The sequence below is a fragment of the Melanerpes formicivorus genome, unplaced genomic scaffold, assembly GCF_026170545.1.
Source record: "Melanerpes formicivorus ecotype bairdi unplaced genomic scaffold, bMelFor1.0.p_v2 SCAF_101, whole genome shotgun sequence".
Taxonomy (NCBI): Eukaryota; Metazoa; Chordata; class Aves; order Piciformes; family Picidae; genus Melanerpes; species Melanerpes formicivorus.
Window position 1 is genome coordinate 1,786,481 of NW_027142453.1, and position 19,152 is coordinate 1,805,632.

Genomic DNA, 19,152 nt, shown 5'->3' on the forward strand with positions numbered 1-19,152 from the left:
AACCCCCACCTGGCTACAACCTCCCTTCAGGTAGCTGTAGAGAGCAAGAAGGTCTCCTCTCAGCCTCCTCTTCTCCAGGCTAAGCAACCCCAGCTGCCTCAGCCTCTCCTCATATGAATGATGGCCTCAGTTGTGGCGTTTTGACTCTCGTACCTGGGCATGGAATCAATGATTATGCTTTCCCTAAGCTATGCCAGGAAAAATGTCTTGAAGGTGTCATAGTGGCAATGAATTGGATTTCCTTGGCTGACTGCCTTTTGTGAAAATTTACAGGATTGTATAAGCATTTGAAGATCAAGTCCAGCTACTTTCTGTTCTTACACCCAATCTATTAATAGGATGTGTTTAGGAAGCAGAATTTCCTTGTGTAAGTTTCTAAACTGTAGCAACTTGCAAGGGAGTGAAGTAAATTAAATAGCAGCCCCTACTCAAACTCTTCAGGAAAAAATTGAGACCTCACTTCAGTGTTTATTTCAGTACAGAATTTGTTTTCAACAGATTGGCTTAATCAACAATCACAGTTTCAATCCTGTGCCAGTGGGAGGGAATAGAATAGAATAGAATAGAATAGAATAGAATAGAATAGAATAGAATAGAATAGAATAGAATAGAATAGAATAGAAATAGAATAGAAATAGAGTAGAGTAGAGTAGAACAGAATAGAGTAGAGTAGAACAGAATAGAGTAGAACAGATTTAACCAGGTTGGAAGAGACCTCTGAGATCATTGAGTCCAACCTATCACACAACACCATCTAATCAACTAAACCATGGCACCAAGCACCCCATCCAGTCTCTTCCTAAGCACCTCCAGTGATGGTGACTCCACCACCTCCCTGGGCAGCGCATTCTAAATTCCAATCACTCTTTCTAGGAAGAAATTCTTCCAAACCTCCAGCCTAAACCTCCCCTGGCGCATCTTGAGACTGTGTCCTCTTGTTCTGGTGCTGGTTGCCTGGGAGAAGAGACCAACCCTCACCTGGCTGCAACCTCCCTTCAAGTACTTGTAGACAGCAAGAAGGTCTCCTCTGAGCCTCCTCTTCTCCAGGCTAAGCAACCCCAGCTGCCTCAGCCTCTCCTCATATGAATGATGGCCTCAGTTGTGGAGTTTTGACTCTCTTACCTGGGCATGGAATCAATGATTATGCTTTCCCTAAGCTATGCCAGGAAAAATGTCTTGAAGGTGTCATAGTGGCAATGAATTGGATTTCCTTGGCTGACTGCCTTTTGTGAAAATTTACAGGATTGTATAAGCATTTGAAGATCAAATCCAGCTACTTTCTGTTCTTCCACCCAATCTATTAATAGGATGTGTTTAGGAAGCAGAATTTCCTTGTGTAAGATTCTAAACTGTAGCAACTTGCAAGGGAGTGAAGTAAGTTAAATAGCAGCCTCTACTCAAATTCTTCAGGAACAAATGGAGACCTCACTTCAGCGTTTATTCCACTACAGAATTGCTTTGCTTGGCTTAATAAACAATTGGCTTAATAACCAATCACACTTTCAATACTGTCGCAGTGGGAGAGCTCACATGGTTGGAGTTTGTCAAGGGTGGGTACAGGCTTTTTAGGAAAGGCAAGACAGGAGGGTTGGCCAACATGTGAGAATGTATCAGGAATAAATGGAGCACTTCCTAGGGATGGGTGGTGAGCTATCTGGGAATTTGTGGGTTGGGATTAGCAGACAGGCCAAGGCAGGTAGTGTTGTGGTGGATGCTCCCTGTAGGCTGCACAGTCAGGAAGAAGCAGATGTAGCCTTCTACAGACAACCAGAATAATGCTCACATATGCAGGCATTGGCTCTCATGTGAGACTTTAACTGTGCTAATATCTGCTGGAGGGGCAGCACAGCAGGGCACAAACAATCAAGTGTCTAGAACTGCCTGGTCATTGAGGAGTTCTCATAGCAGAAAAACATCTGCATATTGTTTCATTTCATTGCAGCCATTACTTAGAATTTACAGCTAGGGGAAAAAAATGCCTTAATTTGAATAGCACACCAAAGTTGTTTCATTAGGGAACTAGACACTTGCCAAGATGTTTCCTAAAATGAAGACTCAAAGTTTCTTCCCCTTACTGCAACCAATGGGAAAAATAGCTTCTATGTCTAATTTCCTTTTGCGAATAGAATAGAATAGAATAGAATAGAATAGAATAGAATAGAATAGAATAGAATAGAATTAACCAGCTTGGAAGAGACCTTTGAGATCATCAAGTCCAACCTATCATCCAACACCATGTAATCAACCTAACCATGGCACCAAGCACCCCATCAAGTCTCTTCTAAACACTTCCAGTGATGATGACTCCACCACCTCTCTGGGCAGCAAATTCAAATGGCAAATCACTCTTTCTGGGAAGAACTTCTTCCTAACATCCAGCCTAAGCCTCCCCTGGCACAGCTTGAGGCTGTGTCCTCTTGTTCTGGTGCTGGTTGCCTGGGAGAAGAGACCAACCCCCACCTGCCTACAACCTCCCTTCAGGGAGTTGTAGAGAGCAAGGAGGTCTCCCCTGAGCCTCCTCTTCTGCAGGCTAAGCAACCCCAGCTCCCTCAGCCTCTCCTCACAGGGCTGTGCTCCAAACCCCTCCCCAGCTTTGTTGCCCTTCTCTGGACATGTTCCAGCAACTCAACATCTTCCTTAAACTGAGGGTCCCAGAACTGGACCCAGGACTCAAGGTGTGGCCTAACCAGTGCTGAGTCCAGGGGCAGGATGACCTCCCTGCTCCTGCTGGCCACACTATTCCTGATGCAGGCCAGGATGCCATTTGCCTTCTTGGCCAGTTCTGTTTGGGATTAAGATTGTAATTTAAGAATTGATTATTCTTGCCACGTGATTCAATTCAGAGATGAAAATGGTTTTTCTTGATGACCAATTTAACAAACTGGTTTTCATTATATTCCAAAGGACACATGCAGTAGTATTTCTCCTTTCATTCCCCTTGGAAGTGAATTGAATCAAAGCTTCCCAAAGGTTAGAAGAGTGTCAAGGAAGCAGGCTTGTATTGCTGAATTTAAGCCTATGGCCATTCCTCACTACTCTTCTTATTTCAAATAGCATGTTGTATTAAATCTACAGAGCACTGAGACAAACTGTGTTAGAGGAACAGAAATAGTGCTCTTCCCTGCATGAATAGTGAACCAGTGTCCTCCTCTGTTAGAGCTATATGCCAGAGTTTTGAAGGGCAGATAAGAATTAACCTTTTCAGAAATCCATCTGCACCTAAGGTGCTGTGGGAGAAGTTCTGGAAAATCTTTCAGAGGACACTGAGCTGTGCTTTTCTCTCCTGGCTGTGGTAATTGTCAGAATCATTGCTGTGCAGTTCTTCCTCCCCAAGGGTGTTATCTGGTAGCCATTAGATCATTAGCATTGTTTCCTCTTGAAGGATTGGAGAAGCCCTGTGTGTTCCCCTTAGTCTTAACATACTTTAACCTCTAATGTCAGTGTGCACTCTCAGGTACCTGATTTGTTCTACCTTGGAACTGTAGCAGCTTTCTCTACAGAGTTTTGTTGCAGGCATGACACGTCCAGAATAGCTTCAGCTTCGATACCTGCAGTGTTACAGTAGCCATTTTTTTCATGCATGATTTCAGATGCTGTCCATGGTTAAGAGGCCGGGCAAATCCTCTCTTGCCTTCCACAGGGGCAGAAAAAAATGAGTCTCACACAAATGGATTGCAGAAGTGATGGGAAATTTAAATGGAAAAGCAGTAAAGCCCTATGAGGAGAGGCTGAGGGAGCTGGGGTTGCTTAGCCTGGAGAAGGGGAGGCTCAGGGGAGACCTTCTTGCTCTCTACAACTCCCTGAAGGGAGATTGTAGGCAGGTAGGGGCTGGTCTCTTCTCCCAGGCAACCAACACCAGAACAAGGGGACACAGTCTCAAGCTGCATCAGGAGAGGTTTAGGCTGGATGTTAGGAAGAAATTCTTCCCAGAAAGAGTGATTGTCCATAGGAATGGGCTTCCCAGGGAGGTGATGGAGTCACCATCTCTGGAGGTGTTTAAGAAGAGACTGGATGGGGTGCTTGGTGCCATGGTTTAGTTGATTAGATGGTGTTGGATGATAGGTTGGACTCGATCTCAAAGGTCTCTTCCAACCTGCTTAATTCTATTGCATTCCATTGCATTCCATTGCATTCTATTGCATTGCATTGCATTGCATTGCATTCCATTCCATTCCATTCCAGTCTAATCTAGTCTGTTCTGTCCTATCCTATCCTATCCTATCCTATCCTATCCTATCCTATCCTATCCTATCCTATCCTGTCCTGTCCTGTCCTGTCCTGTCCTGTCCTGTCCTGTCCTGCCCTGCCCTGCCCTGCCCTGCCCTGTCCTGTCCTATCCTATCCTATCCTATCCTATCCTATCCTATCCTATCCTATCCTATCCTATCCTATCCTATCCTATCCTATCCTATCCTATCCTATCCTATCCTATCCTATCCTATCCTATCCTATGTTTTATAGAAGCTACAAGCATAGTGACAAACCCAAAGCATACAGAGTCCCTTACAGCATACCCAAAAGTCTCCCAGCATTTCTCTTTCTCCTTACCTGAGGGTACACCCAAAACCCCCAGGGCTCTTTCTTCCCCCTCCACTGCTAAGCTAGTCTCAGGCTGGCCAGGTTTGAGACTGCCCCTCCCTTTTCTTCTCCTGGCATTAGGCCTAGCCAGGCCTAAAAGGCCTGGAAGTACTCCCCCACCATTCCCATACAGGGAAGCATCTCTCATGGGAGTAGGGAGAGAAGAAAGAGGAAGTGTGAGACCTTGCAGATAGGTTTATAGGGAGCAGGTTATTATGGGTATGAAATACACAGCTTCCTGTGTCCACCCACTGGGCTGGACACTCGGGACGCTGGAGGTGTATCTTGTGTGGCAGCAGCAGGAGGCTCCCAGCCTAAACTGCCACAGATGGGATAAAAAAAGATAAAATTAGTTTCAGATTGTTGCAGCATGCTAAAGAAAAATCTTTCCTGCACCTGCCTTCAACTTCATGGCAGCAAGAGGTGAAGCAGTTCTGGGGTCAGAGTGACTGGAGAGCGGCCAGGCAGAGAGGGACATGGGGGTGCTGGTTGATGGTAGGCTGAACATGAGCCTGCAGTATGTCCAGGCAGCAAGGAGGGCCAATAGCATCCTGGCCTGCATCAAGAACAGTGTGGCCAGCAGGAGCAGGGAGGTCATTCTGCCCCTGTACACTGCACTGGTTAGGCCACACCTCGAGTCCTGTGTCCAGTTCTGGGCCCCTCAGTTTAGGAAGGATGTTGAGTTGCTGGAACAAGTCCAGAGAAGGGCAACAAAATTGGTGAGGGGTTTGGAACACAGCCCTGTGAGGAGAGGCTGAGGGAGCTGTGATTGCTTAGCCTGGAGAAGAGGAGGCTCAGGGGTGACCTTATTGGTGTCTACAACTACCTGAAGGGAGGTTGTAGCCAGGTGGGGGTTGGTCTCTTCTCCCAGGCAGCCAGCACCAGAATAAGAGGACACAGTCTCAGGCTGCACCAGGGGAGGTTCAGGCTGGAGGTCAGGAGGAAGTTTTACACAGAGAGAGTGATTGCCCACTGGAATGGGCTGCCCAGGGAGGTGGTGGAGTCGCCATCGCTGGAGGTGTTCAGGAGGAGACTTGACAGGGTCCTTGGTTGCATGGTTTAGTTGGCTGGGTGGTGTTGGTTGATGGGTTGGACACGATGATCTTGACGGTCTCTTCCAGCCTGGTCTATTCTATTCTATGTTCTATGAGTCCTGCTTTAGGGTGAGTGTTGCTCCTGCGGCTAATTAAAGGCTTTGCTTAGATGTCACAGAGCATTTAAATGCTTTGGTGCTTTGGAAATGACATAAAAGAGAGTCTGCATAAACATAAGGCAAGATTTGCAGTGCATCTGAATGGATATATTTAGTGAGAAAAGTGTTTTATTAAGCGCCAGGCGTATTTTTACTTGGGGGATAAAAGTAGCACTTAAAAATAATCTCAGCTTTCAGGCCAGACTTCCCTTTGATAGTGACAAAGCATATTTTCCCCTGCTTGAGAGGTTTGGCATTGAGGAAAAAAACTTTTGCCTTGTGGAGGCATATCTGTGTGCCAGTCCCCAAAGGCAAGGTGTCTTGGAGCCCTATCTGTTGTTGCCTCTGGGACTTACACAGCTTAAGGCATTAATTGTGTAGCAATAGGCTGCTCCTTAATTCTTGTAGAAACATTTGCATTGTGGAGGTCACTGCTAACCGTCAGTGATGGTTCAGGAACTCTCATTTAATTACTTCTTTACAAATATTTGTTGGAGAAATAGATTTATTTTCAGCCCATTCTCCTGTGACAACTAATGTTCTAATGATTTACTTTCATCTCTGTCACCACCACTAACCAATCTGCTTAGGCCACCCCTTGAGTCCTGTGTCCAGTTCTGGGACCCTCCGTTTAGGAAAGATGTTGAGTTGCTGGAAGGTGTCCAGAGAAGGGCAACAAAGCTGGGGAGAGGTTTGGAGCACAGCCCTATGAGGAGAGGCTGAGGAAGCTGGGGTTGCTCAGCCTGGAGAAGAGGAGACTCAGGGGAGACCTTATTGCTCTCTACAGCTACCTGAAGGGAGGTTGTAGCCTGGTGGGGGTTGGTCTCTCCTCCTGGGCGGCCAGCACCAGAACAAGAGGACACAATCTCAAGCTGCACCAGGGGAAATTTAGGCTGGATATTAGGAAGTGGTTCTTCATAGAGTGATTGGCCATTGGAATGTGCTGCCCACAGAGGTGGTGGAATGACCATCACTGGAAGTCTTTAGGAAGAGACTTGATGAGGTGCTTGGTGTCATGGTTTAGTTGATTAGATGGTGTTGGGTGATAGGTTGGACTCGATCTCAAAGATCTCTTCCAACCTGGTTCATTCTATCCTATCCTATCTTATCCTATCCTATCCTATCCTATCCTATCCTATCCTATCCTATCCTATCCTATCCTATCCTATCCTATCCTATCCTATCCTATCCTGTCCTGTCCTGTCCTGTCCTGTCCTGTCCTGTCCTGTCCTATCCTATTCCTTTCTCCATAGAAATGTCTGTACTTCTTAATGACTGTTCATAATGCCTGGGATGACAAGACAATGTGACTTTTACTGTTTTCTCTTGGGATGGTACCAAAGATGTTCTGAACACATTTTCCTCTTTCTCTCCCCTACCCTCCTCCACACAGACATTATACCACTCTGTTAGTAGGTACTTTGATTCTGGACTTCTTTTTGCCTGAAGGCAGGATTTTGATGGTTGTAGCTATTAATATCTCTTATTAGCAGCAGAAGCTTGTAAAAACACAGGTAGTTATTTTTAACCCAGGTTTTGTATGTGTTAGCACTCAGGAGAAGGCCCTTTCATATTCTGGGGTTTGTAGTCATTCCCTGCCTTCAAAATAAATTATAGATGAGTGTAAAGCTCTGCACAAGTTCATGGAAATATGATTTTAGGTCCTGGCACCTTGGACATGAAACTAATTACTGCTTGTTTTCCCTTTCTTTTTTTTTTTTAGAGCCTTTCATCATACTATAAAGGAGGATTTGAACAGAAAATGAGTAGGCGAGAAGCTGGTCTGATTTTAGGTGTAAGGTAGGTGTGCTGCATTAATATGTTTTTGTTTGGTAGGTGTGGAATGAAGAAAATGTGTGTTGTGAGAATATGAAATACCCTTGGCAAAATCAGAAGTGTTTGGGTTTGGGTTTTTTAAGGCTCCTAATGGCTTGTGCACCATTCTAATATTCTGCTTAAGATAAAAAGCAAACAATGAAATGCTAATAAAGCAAGTGACTTGTGTTTGGCTTGAAAGCATGGTGACATTGGTCAATGGCATCCTGGCCTGCATCAGGAATAGTGTGGCCAGCAGGAGCAGGGAGGTCATTCTGCCCCTGTACTCAGCACTGGTTAGGCCACACCTTGAGTCCTGTGTCCAGTTCTGGGCCCCTCAGTTTAGGAAAGATGTTGACTTGCTGGAACATGTCCAGAGAAGGGCAACAAAGCTGGGGAGAGGTTTGGACCACAAACCTTAAGAGGAGAGGCTGAGGGAGCTGGGGTTTGCTTAGCCTGGAGAAGAGGAGGCTCAGGGGAGACCTTATTGTGGTCTACAACTCCGTAAAGGGAGGTTGCAGCCAGGTGGGGGTTGGTCTCTTCTCTCTGGCAACCAGCACCACAACAAGAGGACACAGTCTCAAGCTGCACCAAGGGAGGCTGGGTGTTAGGAAGAAAATCTTCACAGAAAGACTTATTGGCCATTGGAATGTGCTGCCCAGGGAGGTGGTGGAGTCACCATCACTGGAGGTGTTTAGGAAGAGACTGGATGGGGTGCTTGGTGCCATGGTTTAGTTGATTAGATGATGTTGGATGATGGGTTGGACTTGATTGTCTCAAAGGTCTTTTTCAACCTGGCTGGGGAGGTGGTGGAATCACCATCATTGCAGGTGTTTAGGAGGAGACTTGATAGGGTGCTTGGTTGCATGGTTTAGTTGATTAGGTGGTGTTGGATGATAGGTTGGACTTGATGATCTTGAAGGTCTCTTCCAACCTGGTCTGGTCTATTCTATTCTATTCTATTCTATTCTATTCTATTCTATTCTATTCTATTCTATTCTATTCTATTCTATTCTATTCTATTCTGTTCTGTTCTGTTCTGTTCTGTTCTATCCTATCCTATCCTATCCTATCCTATCCTATCCTATCCTATCCTATCCTATCCTATTCATTGCAGTGGTGAATTGGTGCTCTAGAAATAATCAGCATAGTGCATATTGTGCTAATTAGTGCAATCACATGGTCTGGTCCCCCAGAAAACACAACAAACCCTTGAGATAAGTAATATTATAGATCATATTAACATACAGGGAAAACAAATCAATCTTGCTAATTTTTTTGTATAGGTCAGTTGTATTCTTATATTTTTTACTTCACTCTGATTTGTTTAGATTATAAAAGTTATGTCATATTCCAAGCAGAAATACTTGGAGAGACTTCTCATTTAGAGTAAATATGGCAGATCCTTTCCAGGCTGAGGATTCAATGAGACTTTTTCTGTGGATGGTTTCCAAAAACATTTGGATGGCCAATGGTGGCACACACCTTAATGTAAAGCAAACAGGGAGTCTGAGATTTTCCATATGAGAGGAAGAGACCTGACCTTAAATAGTAGTTTTCTTATTTATGGTTTAGATCCATTCTGAATTTAAGGTTAAAAAAAAAAAAGGGAAAAGCAAAAAGTAGATAAAGGTTGTGGTCTTAATTATCCCCAGAAGAAGTTATTTCAGATGGTGAAAAGTGGGACTTAAAGTCACAGAATCATAGAATCAATAAGGTTGGAAAGGACCTCAAAGATCAAGTCCAACCTGTCACCCAACACCTTATGACTTACTAAACCATGGCTTCAAGTGCCACATCCAATCCCTTTTTGAACACCTCCAGGGATGGGGATTTCACCACCTCCCTGGGCAGCACATTCCAAAGGCCAATCACTCTTTCTGTGAAGAACTTCTTCCTAACATCCAGCTTAAACCTCCCCTGGTGCAGCTTGAGACTGTGTCCTCTTGTGCTGGTGCTGGTTGCCTGGGAGAAGAGACCAACCCCCACCTGGCTACAACCTCCCTTTAGGTAGTTGTAGAGAGGAATAAGGTTTCCCCTGAGCCTCCTCTTCTCCAGGCTAAGCAACCCTTGTTTAATTCTTCCTTTCTGGGTTACTTTCTGTTCCCTGGAAGTATTTTCCTGTACAGTTCTAGGAACTATTTTTGCACCATACCCAAATCTCCCTGTGACAGAATAACAATTCAAGGTTGTTTACCTCAGGAATGTAGTTAGGCAGATACCTTGCATTCAGCCTATATCTACAAGAGAAGAGATTATCATAGTATCATAGTATCATTCAGGGTTGGAAGGGACCACAAGGATCATCTAGTTCCAACCCCCCTGCCATGGGCAGGGACACCCCACACTACATCAGGCTGGCCACAGCCTCATCCAGCCTGCTCTTAAACACCTCCAGGGAATGGGCCTTGACCACCTCCCTGGACAACCCATTCCAGGACTTCACCACTCTCATGGGGAAGAACCTCCTCCTCCTCACATCTAGCCTGAATCTCCCCACCTCCTGCTTCATTCCATTCCCCCTACTCCTATCACTACCTCAGATCCTGAGCAGTCCCTCCCCAGCCTTCCTGTAGGTGCCCCTTCAGATCATGGAAGGCCACAATGAGGTCACCTGGGAGCCTTCTCTTCTCCAGACTGAACAGCCCCAACTCCTTCAGTCTGTCCTCATAGGAGAGGTGCTCCAGCCCTCTGCTCATCCTCGTGGCCCTTCTCTGGATACGTTCCAGCACCTCCACATCTCTCTAGATTGATTAATCCCTCTAGATTGATTAATTGAACAGTCACTGATTAAGAAGTCACCTGAAGTGGAAAAAAAAAACCTGATTCATTTCTTCCTGCTTAACAAATTGTGCAAAACTAAACCATTCAGAGTGTCCTTTTTCCATGTGATGGTCTTACTGTATTGGCATCCTGCATCTATAAGTGATTATTTGCCTGGTGAGGTACATATTTAATTTGGGCCAAGTACATATTTTATGCATATGTCACTGAAGGAAGCAGCACTATGTAGCACTTGTAAATCAGCATGTCCCTGCATGTAACACATTGAACAGCTTTGCAGAAGTAATAAATGCACAGATTGGGGTTTTTTTTTGAGGCCCCAGCAGAAAGAAGAATTATTTATGGCAGCTATAAAAATATTTACAGTAGAACAAAATGCACCAATATTAAATATTTGTTGTTTTGTCATTGGTCATACACCTAGTTTGTTCTAGGAGGGTTAAAAAAAAGTTGTTTATAGAATAGAATTAACCAGGTTGGAATTGACCTTCGAGATCATCAAGTCCAACCTATCAGCCGACACCATCTAATCAAGTAAACCATGGCACCAAACACCCCATCCAGTCTCTTCCTAAACACCTCCAGTGATGGTGACTCCACCACCTCCCTGGGCAGCCCATTCCAATGGCAAATCATTCTTTCTGGGAAGAACTTCTTCCTAACATCCAGCCTAAACCTCCCCTGGTGCAGCTTGAGACTGTGTCCTCTTGTTCTGGTGGTGGTTGCCTGGGAGAAGAGACCGACCCCCACCTGGCTACAATCTCCTCTCAGCTAGTTGTAGAGAGGAATAAGGTCTGCCCTGAGCCTCCTCTTCTGCAGGCTAAGCAACCCCAGCTCCCTCAGCCTCTCCTCCTAGGGCTTGTGCTCGAGGCTTCTCGCCACCCTCGTTGCCGTTCTCTGGACGCATTCAAGTGTCTCAATGTCCTTCTTAAACTGAGGGGCCCAGAACTGGACACAGGACTCAAGGTGTGGCCTAACCAGTGCTGAGTACAGGGGCAGAAGGAATTTCCTGCTCCTGCTGGCCACACTATTCTTGATGCAGGTGAGGATGCCATTGGCTTCTTGGCCACCTGGGCACACTGCTGGCTCATGTTCAGCCAGCTGTCAACCAGTACCCCCAGGTCCCTGTTTGCCTGGCTGCTCTCCAGCCACTCTGACCCCAGCCTGTAGCACTCCATGGGGTTGTTGTGGCCAAAGTGCTGCACCCAGCACTTGGATTTGTTGAGTGCCATCATGTTGGACTCTGCCCATCTATCTGTTCAGCCTGTCAAGGTCCTGCTGGAGAGCCCTTGTGCCCTCTAACAGATCAACACCTGCTCCCAAGTTGGTGTCATCTGCAAATTTACTGATGACTGACTCAATCCCCTCATCCAGATCATCAATAAAGATGTTGAACAGGAGATAATCACAGCAACCAGCTGGATGCAAGTTAGAACTACTTTCTTTTCCTGTTTAGTGTTTTTCCCCTCCAAAATGGTTCATTGTAAGAGAGTGGATGTATTGTTTTAAAAAAACCCAACCACAACCTGAAGTGTCAAACGCACAGGCTTTAAAAACACCCCCATTTCCATTCTCACTGTATCTTACACATGTAAGCCTTTGTTACTATTTCCTCAGAGATGCAATTTTATCCATTGCCCACAAGATGGTGAAAATCCCAAGTTTTAATTGTCTTTGAAGCCAGTGTAAAGTTAATTGACAGCCTGGGTGCAGCGGCGTCGAGGGTAAGCCCTTCGCTTTTCTTTTCGCAGCCCATCTGCCAGCAAGGCCCAAGTCAGAACAGCCCATAGAAGAATCATGATTTTGAATCATCCTGACAAAGGTAAATATTTTCTTAGAGCTGGAATGGAAGTAGCTGAAATGAGGTGCTTTCAGTTCACTGATTGTATAAAGAGCCACACTGCCTGCAAATGGATGTTGCTTATTTATAGACTCGAGCCTCTGTGTGTCTTCTTTCAGATAAACAAGGCTTTAGGAACCAGAGTCTTACGCCTCTCTCTTTACTGTTATCTTCCATACTTGTGCTGCTTCAGTTAAGACTGTGAGCTTAAGGACCAGTCATTCACATTTCAAAGAATCTTATTAAGAAAAATAAGGGGGAAAAAAAAAAACCCTAGCTGTAATATTTTTATGTTAAACTGACTTTACTGTTGTGAGCTGGGATGGGCTCAGTCACATCCGTGAAAGGAACTTCTGGTGGGGAAGTGTTCTGCAGTCACCAATTGGGCCCATCAGTTTAAGAAGGATATTAGAGTAGAGTAGAGTAGAGTAGAATAGAATAGAATAGAATAGAATAGAATAGAATAGAATAGAATAGAATAGAACAGAACAGAATAGACCAGACCAGACCAGGTTGGAAGAGACCTTCAAGATCATCACATCCACCCCATCAACCAATCCAACCCACCTAAACAACTAACCCATGGCACCAAGCACCCCATCAAGTCTCCTCCTGAACACCTCCAATGATGGTGACTCCACCACCTCCCCAGGCAGTATTGACACACTTGAATTTGTTCAGAGAAGGTCAACAAGGCTGGGGAGAGGTCTGGAACACAAGCCCTGTCAGGAGAGACTGAGGGCAAATCACTCTTTCTGTGAAGAACTTTCTCCTCACCTCAAGCCTAAACTTCCCCTGGCGCAGCTTGAGAGTGTGTTCCAGAACAGCTGACCTCGCATATGTTTACAACTGCATTGCACTGCAAGTCTAATTCACACCAATGTAAAGTGATTTCTGATTTCAGTCTTCCCTCTGAGACAAATCACTCAGCATTATTCTCCAGTGGTGTTTGGGTTTGATTACATTTCTCACATTTCCTCATCAGTTAGTTTACTTCATAGCAGGAGCAGGGAGGTCATTCTGCCCCTGTACTCAGCACTGTTTAGGCCACACCTTGAGTCCTGTGTCCAGTTCTGGGCCCCTCAGAGCCCAAGATGTTGACTTGCTGGAACATGTCCAGAGAAGGGCAACCAAGCTGGTGAGGGGATTGGAACACAAGCCCTCTGAGGAGAGGCTGAGGGAGCTGGGGTTGCTTAGCCTGGAGAAGAGGAGGCTCAGGGGAGACCTTCTTGCTGTATACAACTGCCTGAAAGGAGGTTGTATCCAGGTGGGGGTTGGTCTCTTCTCCCAGGCAACCAGCACCAGAACAAGAAGACACAGTCTCAAGCTGCGCCAGGGGAACTTTAGACTTGAGAAGTTCTTTCCAGAAAGAGTGATTTGCCATTGGAATGTGCTGCCCAGGGAGTTGTGGAGTCACTGTCCCTGGAGGTGTTCAAAAAGGGATTGGACGTGGCACTTGGTGCCATGGTTTAGTTAATCATGGGGCGTTTGTGACAGGTTGGACTTGATGATCTCTGAGGTCTTTTCCAACCTTATTGATTCTATGATCATTAATGTTTATAAATATATAAAGGTTGAGTGCCACGAAGATGGAGCCAGACTCTTCTTGGTGATGCCCAATGACTGGACAAGGGGCAGTAGGTGGAAGTTGAGGCATAGAAAGCTCCATGGAAACATGAGAAAACATTTTTCACTGTTATGGTGACAGAACACTGGAACAGGTTGCCCAGGGATGTTGTAGAGTTGGTTTTCATCTCTGGAGATACTCAAATTCCACCTGGATGATTCCTGTGTGATCTGGTATAGGTGATCCTGCTCTGGCAGCGGGCATGGACTAGATGATCTTTTGCGATCCCTTCCAGCCCCTAACACTCTGTGGTTCTGTTATCACTGATGAATTTCAGACTTCCTGGAATTCACTTGGAAATAATGCAAAGTTTGGGCACTGTTGCTTTACTGGCCAGCTTTTTAAAGTAAATTTATCTTACAGGAAAGCTATTATTATAACTTCAACTACATTACAGCTGGTTGAGAAAGAAAGCCCATATGTTCATTGCTGTTTCTGCTTCGAACTAACAGATGGTGAAGAGCTGCACTGTATTTCAGAAGTCAAAAGGGGAGATGGGAGGGGTTTTATGTCTTATTGACAGAATTACAGGGCTCCCTGCCAGCACCCCATCTTAAGAAAACAAAAAAGTGACTGTGACCACTGGGCCTGGGAAGTGTTTCATTGATGCTTTTTTCCTTGCTGTCTTCACCTCTCAGTTTACTTCCAAAGTTGTCACATTTATTTGATTTCCTACATATTTCACACTTCTCATAAAATGTACAAGCTGCACAGGCACAGAAAAGAAATTCTCTTTTGCTTTCCCAATACGTGATGATAGCCAGAGGCCTCTTGACCACCTGGGTACCTACTAGGTCAAATTGTTTTGATAATTAACTTCTCAAGATTATTGCAGCAGTACTTAGACACAAACCAGAACCATGAATCTCCTTGTGGATGGTGAGCAGACCTGAAGAGGCAGTTCCCTTTACAAAGATCATGTTTTAACAACCCACTCTTGCAGCTGTAATGCACCTGCAGTTGGGCACAGTGTAGGTTTGGATGAATGTAGTGAGCCCTCCTGTGTGCTATTAAGGTGGAGCATTTTCTCAGCAGGAACACCAGTTGAAGGGATTTGTGCCTCTATGCTGCCCCTGCAGCTCTTCTGGCATGGCCACATAAGAAAGCCTGTATAATGTCTTAGCTGCAGAGTGAGGGCCTGGAGTAATCTTGAACATGTGGCACCACAGAGAGTCTTGTTTGCTCTGTCTCTATACAGAACACAGAATAAACCAGGTTGGAAGAGACCTCAGAGATCATCAAGTCCAACCTGTCACCCAACACCATCTAATCAACTAAACCATGGCACCAAATGCCCCATCCAATCTCTTCTTAAACACTCCAAGTGATGATGACTCCACCACCTCCCTGGGCAGCCCGTTCCAATGGCCAATCACTCTTTCTGGGAAGAACTTCTTTCTAACATCCAACCTAAACCTCCCCTGGTGCAGCTTGAGACTGTGTCCTCTTGTTCTGGTGCTGGTTGCCTGGGAGAAGAGACCAGCCCCCACCTGGCCACAACCACCATTCAGGTAGTTGTAGACAGCAAGAAGGTCTCCCCTGAGCCTCCTCTTCTCCAGGCTAAGCAACCCCAGCTCCCTCAGCCTCTCCTCATAGGGCTTGTATTCCAAACCCCTCCCCAGCTTTGTTGCCCTTCTCTGGACACCTTCCAGCAACTCAACTCAACATCGAGGCCTCTCCCCAGCCTTGTTGCCCTTCTCTGGACACATTCAAGTGTCTCAATGTCCTTCTTAAACTGAGGGGCCCAGAACTGGATACATAACTCAAGGTGTGGCCTAACCAGTGCTGAGTACAGGGGCAGAAGGAATTCCCTGGTCCTGCTGGCCACACTACTTATGATGCAGGCCAGGATGCCATTGGCCTTCTTGGCCACCTGGGCACACTGCTGGCTCATGTTCAGCCCACTATCAACCTGTACCCTGAGCTCCCTTTTGGACTTGCCATAATTATAAACAACCACTTAGGCAATCATGAGCTGGAATTTTCTGTCATTGGAGGGCTACAAAATTAGTATGACACTTAAGGATGTAAATGTACTGAAAACACTTCCAGCAGATTTGAATTTACTTTAAGATCCTGCGCTTGCAGACATGCAGAAAATCAATGCACATTCAGAAACTACTTGGGATGCATCATTTATTGCAGTTTTCAGTCTCCACTGTTTGATTCTCTTGTGTACTCTGAAAGAAGCCATGCTTCATATAGTAAATCTTATTGTTGGGTTAAAAGCCAATTGTTTCTTTTAAAGAAGGGAACAACACCCAAACATTGATGTTCCAGTAGCCAGTTCTCTTCCCCTGCCTTGCCTCATTTTCTCCATTGTGTCTTACCTGTTAGGGCAGCATTCAAATAAAATGAAAACATGAATGAGTGAACTCCCATTGCTTTTTCCAGTCATTTGATCACTCCAAGGAATTACTTTTCCTAGATTCATAGAATGGCTCAGGTTGGAAGCGACTTTAAGCAACATCTACTCCAACCTCCCCACCCTGGGCAGGAACACCTCTCAACAAAACTCAGCTCCTCAAGGCCTCAACTATCCTGCCCTTGAACACCCCTAGGAAGGAGGCATCCACAACCTGCTACAGAGTTTCACCACCCTCCTTCTGAAAAATGGAATAGAATAGAATTAACCAGGTTGGGAAAGAGCTTTGAGATCATGGAGTCCAACCTATCACCCAACACCATCTAATCAACTAAACCATGGCACCAAGCACCCCATCCAGTCTCTTCCTAAACACCTCCAGTGATGGTGACTCCACCACCTCGCTGGGCAGCACATTCCAATGGGCAATCACTCTCTCTGGGAAGAACTTCTTCCTAACATCCAGCCTAAACCTCCCCTGGTGCAGCTGGAGGAGGATAAGAACAGTGCAATTGCTAAAGTCTGCTAAGCAGGAAAGATGTTGAGTTGCTGGAACATGTCCAGAGAAGGGCAACCAAGCTGGGGAGGGGTTTGGAGCATAACCCTCTGAGGAGAGGCTGAGGGAGCTGGGGTTGCTTAGCCTGGAGAGAAGGAGGCTCAGGGGAGACCTTCTTGCTGTGTCCAACTACCTGAAGGGAGGTTGTAGACGGATGGATGTAGCTTTCTTCTCCCAGGCAACCAGCACCAGAACAAGAGGACACAGTCTCAACCTGCGCCAGGGGAAGTTTAGTCTGGATGTTAGGAAGAAGGTCTTTACAGAAAGTCTTATTGGCCATTGGAATGTGCTGCCCAGGGAGGTGGTAGAGTCACCATCACTGGAGGTGTTTAGGAAGAGACTGGATGGGGTGCTTGGTGCCATGGTTTAGTTGATGAGATGGTGTTAAGTGATAGGTTGGACTCCATGATCTTGAAGGTGTTTTCCAACTTGGTCTATTCCATTCCATTCCATTCCATTCCATTCCATTCCATTCCATTCCATTCCATTCCATTCCATTCCATTCCACTCCATTCCATTCCATTCCATTTTTTGACATTGTTGCATGAAAGATTTCTATTTAGGAAGCAGGAGCTTGTGAAAGTGACTAGTTAGGTGATGCTGCAAGTGAAGTTATTTGGTGCTTGTTACTGACGTGTAAACAGGATTCTTTCCCTTTTCTTCTCAGGTGGATCACCTTACTTGGCAACAAAAATAAATGAAGCAAAAGACTTGTTGGAATCCGGTGCCAAACGCTGAAATCCAAAGCCTTAGACTGTGGGAGATGCAGCAGCTGCATTCTGCAACAGCTTTCATATTTACTTCATCTGCACCATTCATAACCATGCATCAGTTGTTTGTATTTATTGTCCTAATCAAATATTGAAGGTTATTTAAAAGCAAACTGGAATATTTTATGATTGTGTACAGTTATGCTTGGGCTTGAGCTGTCCTGTGATTCTGTGTCTCAGTTTTACTGAATTGTGATCCATTACAAGCTTTGAAAACCTTCTCTTGCCATCTGTGGTTTTCTTCAGGATTAGTTTTGGTCTTCTTCAATCTTTTTGGTGCTTTTGTTAAATTTAAAAAGTAGTCTTAAATATAGTTTGGAGAAGAATAGAATTTACCAGGTTGGAAGAGACCTTTGAGATCATCGAGTCCAACCTATCATCCAACACCATCTAATCAACTAAACCATGGCACCAACTGCCTCATCCAGTCTCTTCCTAAACACCTCCAGTGATGGTGACTCCACCACCTCCCTGGGCAGCACATTCCAATGGGCAAATCACTCTCTCTGTGAAGAACTTCTTCCTGACCTCCAGCCTAAACCTCCCCTGCTGCAGCTTGACACTGTGTCCTCTTGTTCTGGATACAACCTCCCTTCAGGGAGTTGTAGAGAGCAAGAAGGTCTCCCCTGAGCCTCCTCTTCTCCAGACTAAGCAACCCCAGCTGCCTCAGCCTCTCCTCACAAGGCTGTGCTCCAAATCTCTCCCCAGCTTTGTTGCCCTTCTCTGGACACCTTCCAGCAACTCAACAGCTTTGTTTTTTCCTTCATTGTCAAAAACTGTTGCCAGACTGTCTATGACACAAGAGTCTTTGTCACAGGAAGTATGTCAGATGCCATACAGCACATTTTCAGCATCACCTTAGACATGAATAATTTGTGAAATAGTAGGATTCATTCACGAGTGCAGTTTAGGAGATGCAAGTGCTGGGGGCTGCACTTTGGCCACAACAACCCCATTCAGTGCTAGAGACTGGGGACAGAATGGTTGGAGAGCAGCCAGGCAGAAAAGGACCTGGGGGTACTCGTTGACAGCTGGCTGAGCATGAGCCAGCTCTGTGCCCAGGTGACCAAGAAGGCCAATGGCATCCTGGCCTGCATCAAGAATAGTGTAGCCAGCAGGAGCAGGGAAGTCATTGTGCCCCTGTGCTCAGCACTGGTTAGGCCACACCTTGAGTCCTGTGTCCTGTTCTGGGACCTTCAGTGCAGGAATGATGTTGACTTGCTGGAATGTGTCCAGAGAAGGGCAACAAAGCTGGGGAGATGTCTGGAGCACATTCCTATGAGGAGAGGCTGATGGAGCTGGGGTTGCTTACTCTGGAGAAGAGGAGGCTCAGGGGAGACCTTCTTGCTCTCTACAACTCCCTGAAAGGAGGTTGTAGCCAGGTTGGGGTTGGTCTCTTCTCCCAGGCAGCCAGCACCAGAACTAGGGGACAGTCTCAAGCTGCACCATGGGAGGTTTAGGCTCAAGGTGAGAGGAAAGTTCTTCCCAGAAAGAGAGATTGGCCATTGGAATGTGCTGCCCAGGGAGGTGGTGGAGTCACCATCACGGGAGGTGTTCAAGAGGGGATTGGACGTGGCACTTGGTGCCATGGTTTAATTAGTCCTGAGGTTTTGGGTGACAGGTTG

The 19,152-nt window shown here is 45.8% G+C and overlaps 1 protein-coding gene across 1 annotated transcript in view; it reads left to right on the forward strand.

Annotated features, from left to right (window-relative positions):
* The window catches only part of DNAJC15 (DnaJ heat shock protein family (Hsp40) member C15), a 43,265-nt gene extending 25,214 nt beyond the window's left edge, over positions 1-18,051 (forward strand). Inside the window, exons 4-6 of the mRNA XM_068166485.1 lie at positions 7,494-7,570; positions 12,121-12,191; positions 17,425-18,051. Coding sequence (XP_068022586.1) covers positions 7,494-7,570; positions 12,121-12,191; positions 17,425-17,495 — 219 coding nt within the window. The 3' untranslated portion in view covers positions 17,496-18,051. The remainder of the gene's footprint in view (positions 1-7,493; positions 7,571-12,120; positions 12,192-17,424) is intronic.
* The last annotated feature ends 1,101 nt before the right edge of the window (positions 18,052-19,152 follow it).